The 21,945-nt window shown below is 30.5% G+C and overlaps 1 protein-coding gene across 2 annotated transcripts in view; it reads right to left on the bottom strand.

The window, feature by feature from the left end:
• LOC111424281 (adenylate cyclase type 5) overlaps positions 1–21,945 on the bottom strand; it is a 119,387-nt gene that overhangs the window by 27,680 nt on the left and 69,762 nt on the right. For both annotated transcript variants that reach the window (XM_023057777.2, XM_023057778.2), the window contains 8 exons: positions 12,327–12,551; positions 5,415–5,624; positions 5,151–5,352; positions 4,972–5,063; positions 895–1,224; positions 566–687; positions 418–510; positions 212–358 (listed from right to left, as the gene is read on the bottom strand). In XM_023057777.2, coding sequence (XP_022913545.2) covers positions 212–358; positions 418–510; positions 566–687; positions 895–1,224; positions 4,972–5,063; positions 5,151–5,352; positions 5,415–5,624; positions 12,327–12,551 — 1,421 coding nt within the window. The remainder of the gene's footprint in view (positions 1–211; positions 359–417; positions 511–565; positions 688–894; positions 1,225–4,971; positions 5,064–5,150; positions 5,353–5,414; positions 5,625–12,326; positions 12,552–21,945) is intronic.

Raw genomic sequence — 21,945 nt, forward strand, 5'->3', positions numbered from 1 at the left:
CTATTTCCTATCTCCATATACAACGTGAAAACTTTTTAAATTCACTCTTGTTGAACAAAACCGGAATAAATCTGACTGAAAACACGGAAATCCATCTCAAAAACCTACCCCAAGCAACAAAAAAAAAATCAATTTAAATTCGCGTCGTCGTATTCACATCCCAAACACACGTTTTCTTATTACTATGTAAAAATCTTAATATATTACTTACGCTATTGCATCAATCATATCCAATCCCATTTCAACGGTACAATGTGCGTGATCTGGCCGGGGTTCCGGCAAACCGGAAACGCAATAATAACAGTCCCCTAACAGTTTGATCCTTAGACAATGATGTTCCGTTGCGAGACGATCGAATCTATCGACGAGTGGCTAAAGCACGACTTATACGCACGCATCTTTTATTGTTAAACTTACCTTGCAAATAATTCGTTTAAAATCCTCACGAGTTCTTCGGCAGTACATTGATCCGATAACGTTGTAAATCCGCAGATATCAGCAAAAAGAATACTAAAAATTCAAAAAAATTAATTCAATAATCTAATATTATTAATTTGGAACTTACCTAACATTCTCGTGCCTTTGTATGTATATTTTATGGAATTGGGCCTCTTTGGGTTGTCCCGCGATATCTGCTTTCATTTCAACGGCAACGTGACGAGGAAGAACTGACAATAACAGTCTTTCCTAAAAACGTTGGGAAACATTATATCATCATAAAGGTACGATTATTAAAGGCACGTAGCTGCCGAATTCAATTTATTAATATAAAATAAATTAAGAGTAAAATTTATGATGCCTTAAAGCTTTTTATTTCAAGTTTTATGCTTAAATGGAAAATAATGGTAATGATAATGTTAAAAGGATGCTAAAGTAATTTATAATAATAGTCACCTGTTGTTGATTTTCTCTTTGGATTTTTAGCCGAGCTTCGATGCATTGTCTCGTTTCTAAAAAAGCTTTCCTTTGAGCTATCTCTCTTGGGTAATGAGTGCAAAATCCCGCAACGTTACCGCAAATTAAGATGATTGCGCAACTTAATATTTGATCGCTTTCGTGTAAAATCACCAAGCCTATTATGTTCGTTATGCTTAAAACCGTTCCGGCTACCAAAGCATCTTTTAAACGTATCGGTAATAAAGCGTAAGTTAAATAGGTGTAACCCAATGTTGCTATAGTTGAAATTACTGGCCTTTCTGGTCCACCGAACACACATATACAGACCTTTAAAAAAAATTAAATTAAAAGAAAAATTAATAAAGTAAAATCTCGATATAACGGATAATAATTTTTATTATTATTAATTATTAAATCCGAATGTTTTTAGTTCTAGATCCAGTGTCAGTTCTAGTTTTAATTGTAATTTAGTGCTTGTTGCATATTTTTATAGCACTAAATTGCGTCTGAAGATGCACGGCTAAACCCGAAACTTTCTAGTTCTAGGTCTAGTGTTAGTTCTAGTTTTAATTCAGTGCTAGATTGTTGTATATTTTTCTTGAACTAAAAGTAGAAACAATACTAGACATAGAACTAGAAACATTCGTGTTTAGCAATCTTAACACATTGGCTGCTACGTCATTCATACAGGGTGGTCCATTTAACGCGAGACAAGCGATTATCTCGAAAACGGTCTATTTTACATAAAAATGAACCAAATGAAAGTTGTAGAATTTGTAGATCCATAATTTTAACCAGTGCGATGAATAAATAAATCTTATGAATAAATTATATATCAACCTGACATGTTTCGGTCTCTAAGGGACCATCATCGGAGGTATCGTAAAATATAAGAGTGACATACAAAGATTAACATGAAATAAAGTTGCTGCTAGCAGAAATGTATAAAAATAAATCTATAGAACACACTAAGCTATAGATTTATTTTTAAAAAAGTTTTAGAATTAAATTCCACATGAAATGAAGTATTAGTCTATTAAATCCGCCAAAAGGTTAAAAAAGTCTATCAAAATTTAGGATACCATCACCCTTAATCAACTCTACTCATACCCTTGGTACACTCACAACGTATATCCAATTTGGATTTTCTAGCTTAATGCATTACGAAGATATTGAATGTTTTAAACACTTAAGACCCAATTCTGTGTCGGTTCTTATATGAATCACCCTGTATTATAATATTTATAGCTCAGATAGATAGAGATTATAATTTGTTAGGTTTTTTCCAAAAATAATATTACTCTGTAATAACAGTAATATTCTTAAAAAAGAATAAAATATACATATTATTATGTATAGATATACTATAAAATTATTATATACCTATAATTACGTACATATAAAAGTGTTTAACATATTTTAATCCTGTTTTTAAGTGGTGGCATTAAATGAAAAACATAAAAAATACATCAAATAATAATGCAATTTTTTTTCTTATATTGCATAATAACAATAAAGTTAGTGTTCGACTTTCAACATTTTTATACGACTGAAAAATAAATTTTTGGAAAAATACTTTTAACCCTTTGTCCCAAGAAGTCAAAAAATATGCAATCCTCCCCATTCCAGGGGGATAATGGTACTTGAGAGTACCGTCAAGCATTAAAATATATTTTAGTGATGTTGCAGTATACAAAAACTTTTATTGCTAATATAAAAATAATACATTTTTTATTCAGTTAGAAAATAAGTAACATTCACTAATTTAAAAATTCCTGGAAGCCGTTTTTATTGAAATTAAGGAATGAAACTTATTCTAAATTAAAGCTGACAGCTTTCTCTTTAAAATGATGTATAATAATTATTGGGTTGGATTGGAAAAATATTGAGAAAAAAAATGTTGAAATAAAACTTACATTTTCGTATAACCTAAAAGTGTCAAAAAAGATGCTAATTTAAAAATTTCTGGAAGCCGTGTTTATTGAAATTAAGGAATGAAACTTATTCTAAATTAAAGCTCAAAGTTTTCTCTTTAAAATGATGTATAATAATTGTTGGGTTGGATTGGAAAAATATTGAGAAAAAAAAATGTTGAAATAAAACTTACATTTTCTTATAACCCAAAAGTGTCAAAAAAGATGCTAATTTAAAAATTTCTGGAAGCCGTATTTATTGAAATTGAGGAATGAAACTGATTTTAAATTAAAGCTCAAAGTTTTCTCTTTAAAATGATGTATAATAATTGTTGGGTTGGATTGGAAAAATATTGAGAAAAAGAAATGTTGAAATAAAACTTACATTTTCTTATAACCTAAAAGTGTCAAAAAAGATGCTAATTTAAAAATTTCTGGAAGCCGTGTTTATTGAAATTAAGGAATGAAACTTATTCTAAATTAAAGCTCAAAGCTTTCTCTTTAAAATGATGTATAATAATTATTGGGTTGGATTGGAAAAATATTGAGAAAAAAAATGTTGAAATAAAACCTACATTTTCGTATAACTTAAAAGTGTCAAAAAAGATGCTAATTTAAAAATTCATGGAAGCCGTGTTTATTGAAATTAAGGAATGCAACTTATTCTAAATTAAAGCTCAAAGCTTTCTCTTTAAAATGATGTATAATAATTGTTGGGTTGGATTGGAAAAATATTGAAAAAAAAATTTTTGAAATAAAACTTACATTTTCGTATAACCTAAAAGTGTTAAAAAAGATGATAATTTAAAAATTCCTGGAAGCCGTATTTATTGAAATTGAGGAATAAAACTGTTTTTAAATTAAAGCTCAATGCTTTCTCTTTAAAATGATGTGTAATAATTATTGGGTTGGATTGGAAAAATATTGAGAAAAAGAATGTTGAAACAAAACTTACATTTTCGTATAACCTAAAAGTGCCAAGAAAGATGCTAATTTAAAAATTCCTGGAAGCCGTATTTATTGAAATTGAGGAATGAACCTGATTTTAAATTAAAGCTCAAAGCTTTCTCTTTAAAATGGTGTATAATAATTGTTGGGGTGGATTGGAAAAATATTGAAAAAATAAATGTTGAAATAAAACTTACATTTTCGTATAACCTAAAAGTGTCAAAAAAGATGCTAATTTAAAAATTCCTGGAAGCCGTATTTATTGAAATTAAGGAATGCAACTTATTCTAAATTAAAGCTCAAAGCTTTCTCTTTAAAATGATGTATAATAATTATTGGGTTGGATTGGAAAAATATTGAGAAAAAGAATGTTGAAACAAAACTTACATTTTTCGTCAAATTTTCATATTTTCGTATTCTTCTCGATATTGACACGTATTAGAGCAAAAGTGTAAGATAGCAATATTGTTAACAATAGAATTTGCTACAACTTTTGTTCTAAAAGTTTTTTTATGGCATGCTCCGATTCCCGAGTGTTCCACTAATAACTTGAAAAAGCTACAAATTCATAAAATTTTCTTATTTTCGTATTCTTGTCGATGTTGAAGCATCTAAGAGCAAAAGTGCAAGAGAGCAATATTGTTAACAATAAAATTTGCTACAACTTTTGTTCTAAAAGTTTTTTTATGGCATGCTCCGATTCCCGAGTGTTACCATTAGTTTGAAAAAGCAACAAAATTCGTAAAATTTTCATAATTTCATATCATTTTCGATATTGGCGCTTCTAAGAGCAAATGTGCAAGATACCAATATTGTTAACAATAAAATTTGCTACAATTTATCGTCATATGGTTTCCCTCTGCGCACAGAACAACTTTCATTTGGTTCATTTTTATGTAAAATGAACAGTTTTCGAGATAATCGCTTGTCTCACGTTGCCACTCATGACGTCATCACGTCGCAGCCAATGTGTTAAGAGATGTACTGCTAAATCCGAGTGTTTCTAGTTCTAGGTCTAGTGTTAGTTCTAGTTTTAATTGTAATTCATTGCTATATTGTTGTATATTGTTCTAGAACTAAAAGTAGAACCAACACTATATAGATCTATAACTAGAAACATTCGGGTTTAGCCATCTTCAGAGACTTAAACCCTTCCCAATATTAATCCATTATATCGAAGTTTTACTATACTTAATAATAAAAATTGACTTACTTGAAGTGTTAAAAATGTGATAATAATCACGTATGAAATCATAATGAGATGGACTTCGTTCATTCCCGGTTTGGATAAGATTGCCAAAAGAACTAAATAAAAAAAGATGGAAATATCGTGTATGAATAGAAATGAGTATATTAGAGAGTCGAAAAAAAAAACTAATTTAACGAAATTACCTCCGTAAAGTGCCAAACAGCACCCAGATGTAGATAATAAAGCTACCAATTTTTCTATTCGTAAATGAGTGACATTTTCCTTAATCAAATCGAAACCGGTTATAAATATAAATGTTACGGAAAGTACCAAGAGTAAAGTTATTAAATTGGTCATATTGCTTTGGTTCATTTTAAGGAAATATCGTTGATATAACATTTCCACCTTGTTAAAAATTTTAATTAAAGTAAGTTAAAAGAGGAAGTTGTAATTAAAGAAATTTTTACCTGCTCGTTTTTAAATTGATGCGTACTACAAACTTTACATAATAATCTTTTACATTTTGTAAAAAATCCGCCTGCCCCTCCACCACTTTGAGTTGTTCCACCGTTACCGACCAAGAGTTCAGCTTCGGCATCGTGACGCTCCGTTTCTGGACTTGAACAGAGTATCGAAACGTCTTCCCTAATCGGTGGTGAACGAGTAACGCTTCCTACCTAAAGAATAAATTGCTATGATAAACGAGGGGAACATAAAATCTTTAGGGAAATTAACTTGAGTGATGAATGATACATGATTCTAGGAGAAAATTTATATTGAGATTTAACAATTTTAAACTCGATTTGAGGAATTACATATAGAAGAATACGATAAGATTTTTATCCGTGGAATGTGAAGTGAAATTCGGAAATAGTTTTAGAGTTTATTTAAACTTGTAGACGTTAATACGGCTCCCATTTGCACCATGTTTTTTTACAAAATATTTACTTAATTCTAAGTCATCACTACCTGCCAATAACAAATCATTTATGTAAAGCAAACTAAATATTTTACAACTTTTTGTTACTTTATTTTACATACAAATATCAAATCATTATACTTTTTGTATCGATCCTTTGGTGACGTCTTCAAGCCATATAAGAATTTTCTTAGTTTCAGCACAAAATAATTCAGAAATCCACTTTTCAGTCGGTAGAACAACTAGCGCATCTTCTCGCACAGATTATCTTCGCTACTTTGTAAGAGTGTTCAAAGGTGGTCACAATGTGGGTAAACAGAAACATCGTTAAAAAAAAACATCAAGAGATGGCGCAACTTCACATCATCTCCTAAGAGTTGATTTTGTGCAATCAGTTCTGAGTAGTGATGGAACGGATAGTGATTTTGCGAAAAGGCCGGATATCCGGCATATCTATCTGGCCATTATGGTTATAATTTCTGGTGCATTTCTGAAATGATACCCTCAGTGATTTATAAAATGGGTGTTTATTCGGATATTTATCCCGGCCCAGGGTAAATACCCAAACAGTATGTATAAAAATGATACATGTAAAAATACAACAGATTCGGAAAAAAATAAAGCGTAAGATGATGAAATGTTATCAGACGAATCTGTTGTGATTTAGATTAGATCAACATATTATGATAAACTTGTTTATGTTTTTAGTGCACTTTGTACTCTTTTTAAATTTTATCATCATCAAGCTGCCCTCTGCGTCCATTGTTGGACATAGGCTTATCCAATTCTGTTCCATTCGTTTCTATTCTGTGCTGTCTGACTCTACTTGTTGGTCGTACTTTTGACGTCTTCCTCTACTTCGTCTATCCGTTCAAGCAACCGTTTTGTCCACTGCTCATTCTTCATTCACGCGACATGATCCGCCCAGTTCCACTTGAGCTTTGGCATAATGTTGACCAGATCATATACGCCAGCTCTCCTTCGTAGGTCTTCTTTTCTAATGTTGATGTTAGAGCTGGGAACAAGATTTGTCATAAATTTTGATTTCTCTACCTTGACATTTAGCACGACTCTTGCAGATACCTCCTGTAAGTCATTCAGCATCAGTTGCACCTCTCCAAGGCTATCCGAAATAAGGTCCACAAATGACTTAGGTATTTGTCATCAATGTTTATGCCTTTTTGGATCCAATACAGTTGTTTAAATGCATTCTTCAGGACTGCGATGAACAATTTTGGGACATTGTATCGGTTTGTCTTAACCCCCGTCCAATAGGTATTCGGTCAGTACTTTCATGCAATTTTATCGTCATTATAGCATTCTTGTAAAGTACTTGCAAAACTGCCATCAACTCAATTTAAATTAATATTAATCTTGGGTAAATACCCCCGGGTATATATCCAGGGAATTTTCCCTTGAAAATAAATACCCGGGTACTTAACAACACTGGATACCCTATATTGCCACATTATTGCGATATTTGAATAAAAATGTAATTAATAAGAAAGCTGATAAGATAGGTCAACTTATTTGGAACTTTAATTAATAATTGGCACAAGGATCCTTCAAGAAATGAATTTTACAGAGAATTTTGAAAGTTATCGATGAAAATTGCAACATCGAAAATTTTATCAAAACTTCAAATATTGTTTTCTCAAAAACTAAAAGTTATTTTTCAAAACAGGTTGGTTCATTGGAAAGAGGACACTCTTATTAACACTTTGGACATTTTTTAAACTCATATTCCAAGAAATGGGTTTTATACGAATTTTTAAAACTTAATGGCGAAAACTGCAAAATTCGAAAATATTGTCGATTATTTCAAAAATTTATTTCTCAAGACCTAAAGTGATTTTTCAAAACGGCTTTTTGCATTAAATAGAAGACAGTATAGTTAATAATTGTTGATATTTCCACAAGGATTCTTCTAGAAATGAATTTTATAGCGAATTTTGAAACTTATCGATGAAAATTGCAACATCGAAAATTTTATCAAAACTTCAAATATTGTTATCTCAAAAACTAAAAGTAATTTTTCAAAACGTGTTGGTTTATTGGAAAGAGCACACTTTTATTAACATTTTGGGAAATTTTCATACTCATATTCCAAGAAATCGATTTTATACGAATTATTAAAATTTAATGGGCGAAAATTGCAAAACTCGAAAATATTGTCGATTATTTCAAAAATTTATTTCTCAAGAACTAAAAGTGATTTTTCAAATCGGCTTTTTTTATATATATTTTTTATATTTCCACAAGGATCCTTCAAGAAATGAATTTTATAGCGAATTTTTAAAATATTCGATGAAAATTGCAACATCGAAAATTTTATCAAAACTTCAAACATTGTTATCTCAAAAACTAAAAGTAATTTTTCGAAGCGTGTTGGTTTATTGGAAAGAGCACACTTTTATTAACATTTTGGGAAATTTTCATAGTCATATTCCAAGAAATGGATTTTATACGAATTTTTAAAACTTAATCGGCGAAAATTGCAAAATTCGGGAAAGTTGTCGATCATTTCAAAAATTTATTTCTCAAAAACTTAACGCGATTTTTTAAAACGGCTTGTTGCATTAAAAAGAGGACACTTTAATTAATAATTGGTGATATTATTATGAAAAAATTGTCCACGAATATCTTAGTCTGTCTATTTCTCACTCTATAATCAATGAACAACATGGTTTTCTGTCTGGGCGATCGGTGGAGTTTAATCTGTTGTCTTATGTAAACTTTATTCATTCTGCTTTAAACGAGGATATTCAGATTGACGCAATTTACACCGATTACTCCGAAGCCTTCGACAAAATCGATCATACTATTCTTGTACAGAAACTTTTCTCCTTTGATATTCCAGATGGCCTTGTTCACTGGATTATGTCGTATTTATCTAACCGTTGACTTCGGTTAGAGTCAGGATTGGTAGCTTTATATCTGGCTACAAACCTATCACATCCGGTGTGCCTCAGGGCAGTCATCTTGGACCCTTACTATTCGTAATGTACATAAATGATATTTCTTCGTGTTTTATATTTTCTAAGTTTCTACTCTATGCCGACGATAATAAAATATTCACAAGGATCGGGTCTAATCTGGACTGCCTTAGACTACAGGAGGATCTTGACCGCCTGCATGAGTACTGTCGCCTCAACAAACTGCACCTAAATTATGACAAATGCCAAAAAATTACATTTACTAGGAAACGTTATCCTCTTATCTTTGCTTACAACTTTAACGGTGCTGCTATCCCGTCCACGGATAAAGTAAAAGATCTTGGCATCATATTGGATTCCAAGTTGCGATTTCATCTTCATATTTTGGGGTTTGTTATCAGGGTCAGTAAGAATTTCACGAATTTTTTGTGTATAAAAACCCTTTATTTGGCATTTGTCAACAGTGTGCTATGTTATGGTTCCGTAATATGGAACCCCATGTATGCGGTGTATCGTGGTCGTATTGAAGCTATTCAGCGACGCTTTGTACGTTATTTGGCACATAAATTTCATCTTCCTTACTGCGATTACGATAGGCGTTGCGTGGTCTTCAACTTGTTGTCACTGCAGCAGCGTCGAATTGTTGCTGACTTGATCTTCCTCTTTAAGCTTGTTAATGGCATGCTGGATACCCCCGATCTTCTGCCTGAGTTGAGTTTCAATGTACCGCAACGGCTTACACGTTTCAACGCTACATTTCGTCTTGATAGATCCTAGAACCTTTATCAAAGCTCTCCATTAGTTCGAATTCTTAATTCCTATAACCAAGGCTTCAACCATGTACCTCTCTTTGACGTTTCCTTACGCTCTTTTAGAAAATATGTACTAACTAATGTATAGCGGATGTTTTGTTGATCGCTTTATCGTTGTATTTATTTTAGTTTATATCACAATTTTTTTTTATATTAATTTTCGTTATTATGAGGATGCTTTGTTGGGGATATTCTCCCCGTATGCATCCCGAATATGTAATAAATAAATAAAAATAAATATTTCCACAAGAATCCTTCAAGAAATGAATTTTATAGCGAATTTTGAAACTTATCGATGAAAATTGCAACATCGAAAATTTTATCAAAACTTGAAATATTGTTTTCTCAAAAACTAAAAGTTATTTTTCAAAACGTGTTGGTTCTATGGAAAGGGTACACTCTTATTAACACTTTGGGAAATTTTCATACTCATATTCCAAGAACTGGATTTTATACGCATTTTTAATGTTTAATAGGCGAAAATTGCAAAATTGGAGAAAATTCTCGATCATTTCAAAAATTTATTTCTCAACAAAATTTTTTCTGTTACATTTAATAGTTTAGAAGGGTAGGTTGAAAATACAAATAGGGTCAAAACGTACCCTATTATGAGTTAAACATATTTCCCATTTTCCTAGCATTTATGGTTTTTGAGAAAAGAAAGTTAAATCAAAATTTTCCGCCATTTTTGGAGGGGTGCAGCTCCTTAGGGGAGCCGAAGTCGCTGATTCACTAAAGAATCATCCCTTGAAGTTTGTTGCAATCATTCGCATACATCCTGTACATCGTATTGGGATTGTTACAATGAGGTTGCTAATGACAAACCTGATATATATAGACAAAGTTACACCTAAATGAGATACTAGTTCCTCTGAATGGTGGAGTACTAAGTAATAGATTTTTAATATACGGCCAAAAAAAAATGGCCGGATATCCGTTCCACCACTAGTAGTCACGATGTATGTAAACAAAAACATTCACCTCATTCAGTTTCTGAGGCACAAGTTATGCATGTGGTTTCGTTACAATATCCTCATTTCCGTGGAGTTTTAATTTCTTGGATGTTATGTTCTTGAATTTTAATAGGTCTTTTCGTATTTGTTCTTTGTCTCTTTTAAACATTCTTTTTAAAGAATTTGCTTTTATCTTTTGAAGTTACAGGTGAATATTTGTTATATATACATATATAGGACACCTGTATTGGAATTTTGTCGCCATCTTCAAAGGCACCGCAAAGACGTCACGCATGAGTAGGCAACTACTATTTGACACTTTAAACTAGAGGTAACACACGCACTAGAACAAACACTAGATCTAGAACTAATATTGGTCCGATACTGAGATCATTTTATGGATTACAAAAGAACAAAGGATGTAGCAGTCCTTTTAAATTTTACCAGCCTTGTTATATACACATTTTCTTACATACTTTATCACTGTCACATTTTTATTTTGTACCGACTTAAAAATGATAGCTATTTACCATTGATAGTGCTATCTATCAATCATCTACATAAAATATCCATCAATTTCCAATTTTTTTTTTAGCTATAATTAAATATAAAAGTAATTTTTCACATACAAAAATGTATAGAAATGGAGAATGTGCCGGGTAATACATATACCAGTTTTTCCACATAAAAATTCCAATTGAACAGCTTTAGAATTGAAAATTTTAGTAGATCGACTTTTACAAACGTAAAAGCATCTGAAATATAAAGCGCAGAACCTTTTGTATATACGAGAGCAAGAGGATTATGTAACGACCGTGAAACTCTAAATCAAAGGGGATTTTCCGTTGCTTTTCCTCACTTTATAATTGAATTCCTCACAAAAATACAAACATACCGAAAATTATGAATTTATTTTACTTCAAATAATAGTGTTAGAAATGTATTAATGTATCCCTCGTAGATTTCCCGCATAAATATCATAGTTGAGCTGAAATATGTCGAATATTTGAACTCGACTCCGCACAATTTCCGCTATCGTCGTTGACGTCGTTGGGGAATTTACGAAAAACCTTTGTGTCAATCGTGGAAATCCGAAGCGAATCGGAAAATGTAATAACTTTCTCCATTCTACATATATAAAAATGATCACGAGAAGTCCGCTTTTTTATTTGTTCATAAGAAGATTTATGTAACGGTAAGACAAAAAACTTAGCTTTTTTTAAATACACGAGTAAATTCTGAGAGTTCAAATCTAAAAATAATGTTTAAAATATTTTAAAGATAATAATCTCGAACGACCAGAAACCTATAACTCCTTGAAAACCTCAAGAAAAGTTTAAAACACTTCACCTCTTTCCATTAAAACTTTCACGAAAACATTTCAGATACTTCGAAAGCTTCAATTTTTCAACAACACCAAAACTCTATTTTAACACTAATTTCATTATTAAGTCTTGCACAATTTCATTTTTATTATAGTTGTTATCTTGTAAATTAAAAAAATGGGAAATTGGCAAGAACTAAGAAGGAACTATAAATTAACCGTCCGGTTGAATTCTAATTGACTGCAATTCGTTCGACCCGGTTTGAAGCGAGTTTGCAGACAATTAAACCAAGAGCAAAAGACTGCAATTAAACTAGCACTTAATTGACAATTTCGTTTATTTCTATTTGTATTTAAATGAGAATTAATCTGAAACATTAATTACACCAAAATAAGATTAAAAAAATTAATAATAAAATTTCTTTTCTAACTTACTGCGATTAAACTTTCAGATAACGAATTCTTGTCTTTAGCGAAATGCTCGATAACCTGCCAATTACTTTTTCGCGGCGTCTCAGCATGCGAAGGAGTCGTCGCAACCGTTGAAGGCGTCGAGACGCCGCTGTTGATAACCAACTGTTCCGAACAGGGCATTGGATGCTGTTTTAAACTGGTCCATCTTCGACCGGAAGCTCGGCGAATTGAACTTTGAGTCCCTTCCTATAAAAAAAAAACAGATTTTAAATTAAAAGTTCTACTTTTAGCTCGATCATGCTCTTTAACGCTGTCGTTGGACGTAAGACTAGAAGTAGAACTAGCAATATTCGGATTTAGTTTTCAAAGTTATGTCTCTCTAATCTTTTAGAGCGATTTGTAAATTAAAAAGAATCAGAAATAAGCTATGCCGGGGGAGAATGATTCTATCTAATCCGGGTGGTGTGTATCTAGACAGGACGTCGCGCCTTTATTGTACCTACATAAAGAAATAAAGGCGCGACGTCCAGTCTTGAACACACACCAACACCATCTTTTCCGATTGGATCCTCCCTTTCCGCGCCTCTAGATTAATAATAATAAATTTTTGAATGTTTAAATTATCTAGAATTGGACCGTGCTATACATCACTTGACTAAGCGACATTTTATCGTTTTTAGAGATTTTTATGTTGCCTGGTAGGTAAACGATTAAGAAATAATGATGAAGAGAATAAAGAAAATGAAAAAATCGATTGGGATGATGCCAAAACAAAATTATTGCTGCTAACTTTATAAAGAAAAAAAATCTTTAGTTGAAGAACGAAAAATAAAAACATTAAAGAAAATGTGGAATTTGATAAGAGATGAAATGAAGGAGTATGGGTACATTGCATCTCCTCTCCACGTAGAGAAGAAGTGGGAGAGTCTTGAAAGAGGTTATAAAAACAAATTCTTAACATCAAGGAAAACTGGAAGAGGTAGAAGATCCTGCCCATATGAGAGGGAATTAGAGAAAGAGAATAATGTTTCCATTTCAAACATTATACACTTTCTTCATAAAAACCTGTTCGTTGCCGCCACGCTTTACACATTGTTCTAACTTGCACTCAGTTGACATAACCTTGCACTTACTTACACTTAATTGCACTATGATGTCATACTACTAGTGCCATGTCGTGCAGAGTAGGGAAGTCCCAACGAACAATGCTTATGTTGCATATTTTTATTGCACTAAAACTAGAACTAACACTAGACCAAACATTAAAGAGTAAACAAGATGCGACGGTAGAGTGAGAAACCCTAGTTTTGAAAAGAGATAGGAAGACATTGTAATTTAAATGCCCTGACGTCACATTTGTAGATGTGGTTTGTTATTAGCTTTGTTCGTTGGGACTGCACGACATGGCACTAGTATGACGTCATACTGCAATTAAGTGTAAGTGCAATGTTTTGTCAATTGAGTGCACGTCAGAAAAGAGTGTAAACCGTGGTCGTATCAAAAAAAGTGTATAATATGTTGAGGTTATGTTAATGTCAAAAAAATATAACTTTATAATAATAATTTTTTCTTTTTATAATAACTTTATTACAACTTAAGCTGTTAATATACAAGCTCCACCAACAGCTTTAATTGTATCTTCTGCAGAGTTCGAGAAGAATTTGGCCTTAACAATGACGGGCTGATTTGGAATTCTTCCTTTGCCTAATAATTTATAATAACCCTCAGGGCATTTAAATTGGAGTGTCTTCCAATCTCTTTTCAAAACTAGAGTTTCTCACTCTAGCGTCGCATCTTGTTTACTTAATCTTTGGTTATAATAAAAACATTATTTACTTTTATTTTGTTCATTATATATTATTATTACATATCTACAGGTTTTCATAGCATTTATTATTTTAAAAAGGACAATTTTAAAATTCCCGCCTTTTGTGGATTACAATTTAAAGGTTCATAGCGTTCAAGGTCATAAAAAATGGCAGTCCTATATCAAAGGTGCCGACACGAAGCGTCGTATCTTGTTTACTCTTTAATCTTTGACTAGTTTTACACTAGCACTATCACTAGAACTAACACAAGACCTAAAACCTAAAACTAGAATCATTCCTGTTTAGCCGTCTTGAGAGACGTGGGACTAAATCCGAATGTTTCTAGTTCTCGGTCTGGTGTTAGTTCTAGTGGCAGTAGTAGGTAGCGCTAGTTAGCATAATATACAGGGTGCCCATTATGTATGGAATATAGTATATATCTTGGTAGGTATCAATTTTATAAAAAAACATTTTATACAAAACTTGTTTAATATTTTATTTGCCATAATAAGTTATATAAGTTAATTGTTTTTAATCAGAAAACAAATGAGTAACGAATAATAATAAAATTTTTTTAAATGGCAATGTATTCTTCCTTTAGGCTCATTTGAGAGAGATTACTTTTCTCTTTACGATGGCGTAAAATTTTTGTATCCTTACATCAGAAAATTTTTGAGAAAAATGGAAAAATTGTTTATTAATAAAAATTACTCAATAACATTAATCTAGATATCCGAGATCGTCAAGTAACTCGAATTATTACTGTAAATTAAATTTACATACAAAATAAAACAAATAAACGAAAAATTAGTGTACATCTCCAATAATTCGAGGTTCTTCGACGTACTTGACGATCTCGGATATCTAGATTAATGTTATTAGTTAAATTTTCTCAATAAACAATTTTTTCATTTTTTTCAAAAATTTTCTGATATAAGGGTATTACAATTTTACGTCATCGTAAAGAGAAAAAAAATCTCTGTCAAATGAGCCTAACAAAAGGGTACATTGCTATTTAAAAAACTTCAAGTGTATTCGTTGCTCATTTGTTTTTTGAAATAAGAACAATTGAATGCTGTCTTATTATGGCAAATAAAATATTAAACAACTTTTGTATAAAATGTTTTTTTATAAAGTTGATACCTACCAAGATATATACTATATTCCATACATAATGGGCACCTGTATTACTATGTTACATATTTTTATTCCACTAAAGCTAGAACGAGAACTAGAAACATTCGGGTTTAGTCGTGAAAAAAAATTTCAGTTGTCAATGTCAACTTTAATTTTATTATTATATTCGTAATCTTCATAAAATAACCTTTAAAGTGAGTCCAAACATGACGCATTTATCTCAAAAAATCAAAAAGTTCGAACTTTCAACTTTTAATTTTGACATAGTTGTCAATTTCATAAAAAATCCTTTAAAATGAGTCCAAACTCGGCATATTCAACTTTAATATTAATGAAAATACAATCATTTCCGGTTTGAAACGTCAACGTCAATTTTGACATATTTGTCATCTTCATTAAAAAACCTTTAAAATGAGTCCAAAGATGAAGCACTTATCTCAAAAAACAAAAAAGTTAGAATAAAAAACATTAAACCATAAGTTAGTAACAATGAAGATAGCAATTTAATTTTTAAATATTAATACCAACCTTAATTTTTTATTTTTTTTTATTACATTTTTGTTTTTGTGACAAATATTAAGACATGTTTGGACTCATTTTAAAGGATTTTTCACGACGATTACAAATATGTCAAAATTGAGGTTGACATTTTAAACCTGAAGTTAGTTATCATATAATAGACAAATGGACAACTTCATGGCGTTCTTTCATGATGTATTCTTTATTAAAATACCTTCAAAATGAGTCCAAACAAGACGCACTTATCTCAAAAAACAAAAAAGTTAGAATAAGAATCATTAAACCCGAAGTTAGCAACAATGAAGATAGCAATTTAATTTTTAAATATTAATACCAACCTTAACTTTTTTTTTTATTACATTTTTGTTTTTGTAACAAATATTAAGACATTTTATAAAAATTAAGAATATGTCAAAATGACATTGACATTTCAAACCGGAAGTTCTTATATCTCGAGTAATATTGGAATTAAACGTATCATGTTTGGACTTATTTTAAAGGATTTTTCACGACGATTACAAATATGTCAAAATTGACGTTGACATTCTAAACCGGAAGTTGACCATAACTTCATTAATATTGAAGATAAATATGTCGTGTTTGTACTTATTTTAAAGGATTTTTAATGAAGATTACAAATATGTCAAAATTGAGGTTGACATTTTAAACCTGAAGTTAGTTATCATATAATAGACAAATGGACAACTTCATGGCGTTCTTTCATGATGTATTCTTTATTAAAATACTTTCAAAATGAGTCCAAACAAGACGCACTTATCTCAAAAAACAAAAAAGTTTGAATAAGAATCATTAAACCCGAAGTTAGCAACAATGAAGATAGCAATTTAAATTTTAAATATTAATACCAACCTTAATTTTTTATTTTTTTTTATTATATTTTTGTTTTTGTGATAAATATTAAGACATTTTATAAAAATTAAGAATATGTCAAAATGATATTGACATTTCAAACCGGAAGTTCTTATATTTCGGGTAATATTGGAATTAAAGTATCATGTTTGGACTCATTTTAAAGGATTTTTCACGACGATTACAAATATGTCAAAATTGACGTTGACATTCTTAACCGGAAGTTGACCATAACTTCATTAATATTGAAGATAAATATGTTGTGTTTGTACTTATTTTAAAGGATTTTTAATGAAGATTACAAATATGTCAAAATTGAAGTTGACATTTTAAACCTGAAGTTAGTTATCATATAATAGACAAATGGACAACTTCATGGCGTTTTTTCATGATGTATTCTTTATTAAAATACCTTCAAAATGAGTCCAAACAAGACGCACTTATCTCAAAAAACAAAAAAGTTAGAATAAGAATCATTAAACCCGAAGTTAGCAACAATGAAAATAGCAATTTAATTTTTAAATATTAATACCAACCTTAACTTTTTTTTTATTACATTTTTGTTTTTGTAACAAATATTAAGACATTTTATAAAAATTAAGAATATGTCAAAATGACATTGACATTTCAAACCGGAAGTTCTTATATCTCGAGTAATATTGGAATTAAACGTATCATGTTTGGACTCATTTTAACGGATTTTTCACGACGATTACAAATATGTCAAAATTGACGTTGACATTCTTAACCGGAAGTTGACCATAACTTCATTAATATTGAAGATAAATATGTCGTGTTTGTACTTATTTTAAAGGATTTTTAATGAAGATTACAAATATGTCAAAATTGAGGTTGACATTTTAAACCTGAAGTTAGTTATCATATAATAGACAAATGGACAACTTCATGGTGTTCTTTCATGATGTATTCTTTATTAAAATACTTTCAAAATGAGTCCAAACAAGACGCACTTATCTCAAAAAACAAAAAAGTTTGAATAAGAATCATTAAACCCGAAGTTAGCAACAATGAAGATAGCAATTTAATTTTTAAATATTAATACCAACCTTAACTTTTTTTTTATTACATTTTTGTTTTTGTAACAAATATTAAGACATTTTATAAAAATTAAGAATATGTCAAAATGACATTGACATTTCAAACCGGAAGTTCTTATATCTCGAGTAATATTGGAATTAAACGTATCATGTTTGGACTTATTTTAAAGGATTTTTCACGACGATTACAAATATGTCAAAATTGAGGTTGACATTTTAAACCTGAAGTTAGTTATCATATAATAGACAAATGGACAACTTCATGCCGTTCTTTCATGATGTATTCTTTATTAAAATACTTTCAAAATGAGTCCAAACAAGACGCACTTATCTCAAAAAACAAAAAAGTTAGAATAAGAATCATTAAACCCGAAGTTAACAATAATGAAGATAGCAATTTAATTTTTAAATATTAATACCAACCTTAATTTTTGATTTTTTTTATTATATTTTTTTTTGTGACTAATATTAAGACATTTTATAAAAATTAAAAATATGTCAAAATGACATTGACATTTCAAATCGGAAGTTGCTTATATCTCGAGTAATATTGGAATTAAACATATCATGTTTGGACTCACTTTGAAGGATTTTTCACGGCGATTACAAATATGTCAAAATTGACATTCTTAACCGGAAGTTGACCATAACTTCATTAATATTGAAGATAAATATGTCGTGTTTGTACTTATTTTAAAGGCTTTTTAATGAAGATTATAAATATGTCAAAATTGAGGTTGACATTTTAAACCTGAAGTTAGTTATCATAAAATAAAGACAAAGGGACAACTTCATGGCGTTCTTTCATGATGTATTCTTTATTAAAATACCTTCAAAATGAGTCCAAACAAGACGCACTTATCTCAAAAAACAAAAAAGTTTGAATAAGAATCATTAAACCCGAAGTTAGCAACAATGAAGATAGCAATTTAATTTTTAAATATTAATACCAACCTTAATTTTTTTTTTTTATTATATTGTTGTTTTTGTGTCAAATATTAAGATATTTTATAAAAATTAAGAATATGTCAATATGACATTGACATTTTAAAACGGAAGTTGCTTATATCTCGAGTAATATTGGAATTAAAAGTATCATGTTTGGACTTATTTTAAAGGATTTTTCACGACGATTACAAATATGTCAAAATTGACGTTGACATTCTTACCCGGAAGTTGACCATAACTTCATTAATATTGAAGATAAATATGTCGTGTTTGTACTCATTTTAAAAGATTTTTAATAAAGATTACAAATATGTCAAAAATGAGGTTGACATTTTAAACATGAAGTTAGTTATCATATAATAGAGGTTTTATAACTGAAGTTAATCTATTTACTTTTCCGCATTTTCTTTTTATTTTTAACGTGTTTTTTGGGTCATTTCACATTGATTTAAAAAAATCGTCGAGTTTTAAGCCACATTATGATTCTTGATTTTTTCCCAAGTTTCTTAATATTTCTTTTGTTAAAAAAGAGCGTTCTTAAATTTTTATCTGTAAACTTGTAACACTTCGTCCTTAATTTCATTTTATAACTTTTTAAACTTTGATTTTGTAAATTAGTAACTAATAATCTGATTTCGAGAGATAAAGATGATAAGATGAGAGATGTTAATCCATTTGTAGAGTAAAATAAAAACCAGTTTAAAAGTACAAAATCAAACTCTAGATAATTTTCTTCAAAAATTTTTACACAAGCATCATTTTGACTCTAGTATTTGTGATTAAATTTATGCCACGACTTACAGAAACACCCTGTATAATCGTAAAACGTAACGAGTGACCAAGCGGCTTCTGTGCTTGTGATAGCTGTCATCAGTGCTCTGTGATAAAAGTGGACAGGTACCAAACAATTTTCAATAGTTTCAGCCTGTCTATTCTGAGAAGTCCTATATTATTCATATAAATATTACATCATTCATTTGTCGCTTAATCAAGTGATGCGTAACGCGGTCCAATTGTAGTAGATTGTATTAAATAATACCAAATAAATTCTAAATTAATTCATTTTATACCATACAACTAATTTTGACTTAAAGGTCAATTTTTTAGAATCAAATCTGTACAAAAATAGAGAATCATTCACGTAAATTTTCTTTCTATTCCTCCGCGTGTCCAAATTCGTTTATTTTACATTTACAAACCTAAAATTGGCCGTATATCCTAAATATTTGCCTTCCCCGATCTTACTTATACGTTTTACTGTACCGCGTGTGTGTCACTCGTTTAGATTCCACACAATTTTATTTTCGTCCACTAACAGAAAAACCATTCTCGCAACTACGTTCTTTTTTCTTACTTTAAATCGGTCGATTTCTCAAATATATCTTTTAACCGAGAACAAACGGAAAAAAATCTAAAATCCCGGTTTGTTTGACGGTAACTAAAATTATTATCAATAAATCGTTTTGAAAGGAAATCTAAAGAAAAAATGTTTTTGAAATGATTTAATAAATATATTTTCTAGGTTAATTTGAAAGCGACACGTGTCATCTGTTTAATTATTGAGTTATGAATGTTAATCATTTTTGTTAGGACCAGAGCAGATTCCCGCTGGGCGTTTATGATTGATCCAGTAGAAATCCTGCTGAGCCATTAATAAATTTCATAACCCGAAAACCTCACGTGGTATTTATAGAACACGGTTTCGCCTTCGATTTCGCACCCTTCGTTAACCTTTTTCCCTCCTCATTTAAACCGATTTTACGACCACTTAAAATTTCTTCGAAGTTATAATGAAATTTTTAATAACTCTAATAACATTGCAAATCCATTTCATAAAAAGTATGTTATGTTACAAAATTTTCTTTCGAATTATCCCAAAAAAATGTTTTATGTAAGTATTTTCATTAATTAAGTTAAGGTAGAGAATCGATTTTAATGGATAATCATAACTTACATCAAAGCCGATTATTTACATAACTATACCATTACATTACAGTGTAAGCTTAAACCGATTAACAAGAATTATTTATAATCCGTTAAGTGAGTAATGTGTTTCGATTTTGGTAGATTTGGTTATTGTTTGAGTAGATTAAATCGGATGAAATTTAAATTAGTTTAAATTTATCTTGTACTTAAGCAAATTAAAATTTTAAATTGAAAATAAATTAATAAAAAAATAAATACAAAAAAAATTAATACTAAATACAGTAAAGATATATAAATGTTACTGCTCATTGGTTTAATTCAACTCGGGTATTCACCAACTGGTTCTATTCTATGTTCATAGATAAACTCGAGGTATTCCCCGAAATGTCTATATGATGTATTGAACTAAAAGTAGAACTAACACTAGACCTATAACTAGAAACATTCAGGTTTAGCCGCACGTCTCTCAAGACGGCTAAACCCGAATGATTCTAGTTTTAGGTATAGTGTTAGTTCTAGTTTTACACTAGCACTGTTACTAGAACTAACACTATACCTAGAACTAGAATCATTCGACTTTAGCCGTTTTGAGAGACTTGCGGCTAAACCCGAATGTTTCCCTAAACCCGAATGATTCTAGTTCTAGGTATAGTGTTAGTTCTAGTTTTATACTAGCACTGTTACTAGAACTAACACTATACCTAGAACTAAAATCATTCGGCTTTAGCCGTCTTGAGAGACTTGCGGCTAAACCCGAATGTTTCTAGTTCTAGCTGTAGTGTTAGTTCTAGTTTTACACTAACACTGTCATTAGAACTAACTAAAGCGTGAATATGTATGGAGCATACTAGAAAAAAAAGGGTCGTAAAATAGAAACCTGTTGGGGCCAGAACACGCGGTAGACCCAAAACAACATGGAGAAGAACTATTGAAAAAGAAACCAACAAAATGTCAATTCCACATATGAGGAGTATAGTGAGGGACCGTGGTCGATGAAAAGATTTCTATAATAGCCTATGATTTACTCATCGCCGTCATACCATTGATGACAAGGCAGTAGTAGTGGTAGTAGTAGAGGACCTATTCCTATGATCTAGTCCCAGGCGATGTAGTTACTGGATTTTGGTTTTCCCTAACATTATAATTAAGAACGACGAATATGTTTTCTCCTTCACCGCTGCGGAATATGTAGAGCAATAGATAGACAGGTCTGGTATGCCTAGAGCTTGTGTTTGAATTATTTATGGCAGCGTGCTGCAATTTGTGGTTGTTCAGAAAAGAAAACAAGTTTATAATTAAAAACGTCGTAATTTAAAAAAATTACCATCCTCTGCACCCAACGAACGCTGAGGTTGTGGATTCTTTAGAAAACAA

The sequence above is a fragment of the Onthophagus taurus genome, chromosome 6 (assembly GCF_036711975.1).
Source record: "Onthophagus taurus isolate NC chromosome 6, IU_Otau_3.0, whole genome shotgun sequence".
Taxonomy (NCBI): Eukaryota; Metazoa; Arthropoda; class Insecta; order Coleoptera; family Scarabaeidae; genus Onthophagus; species Onthophagus taurus.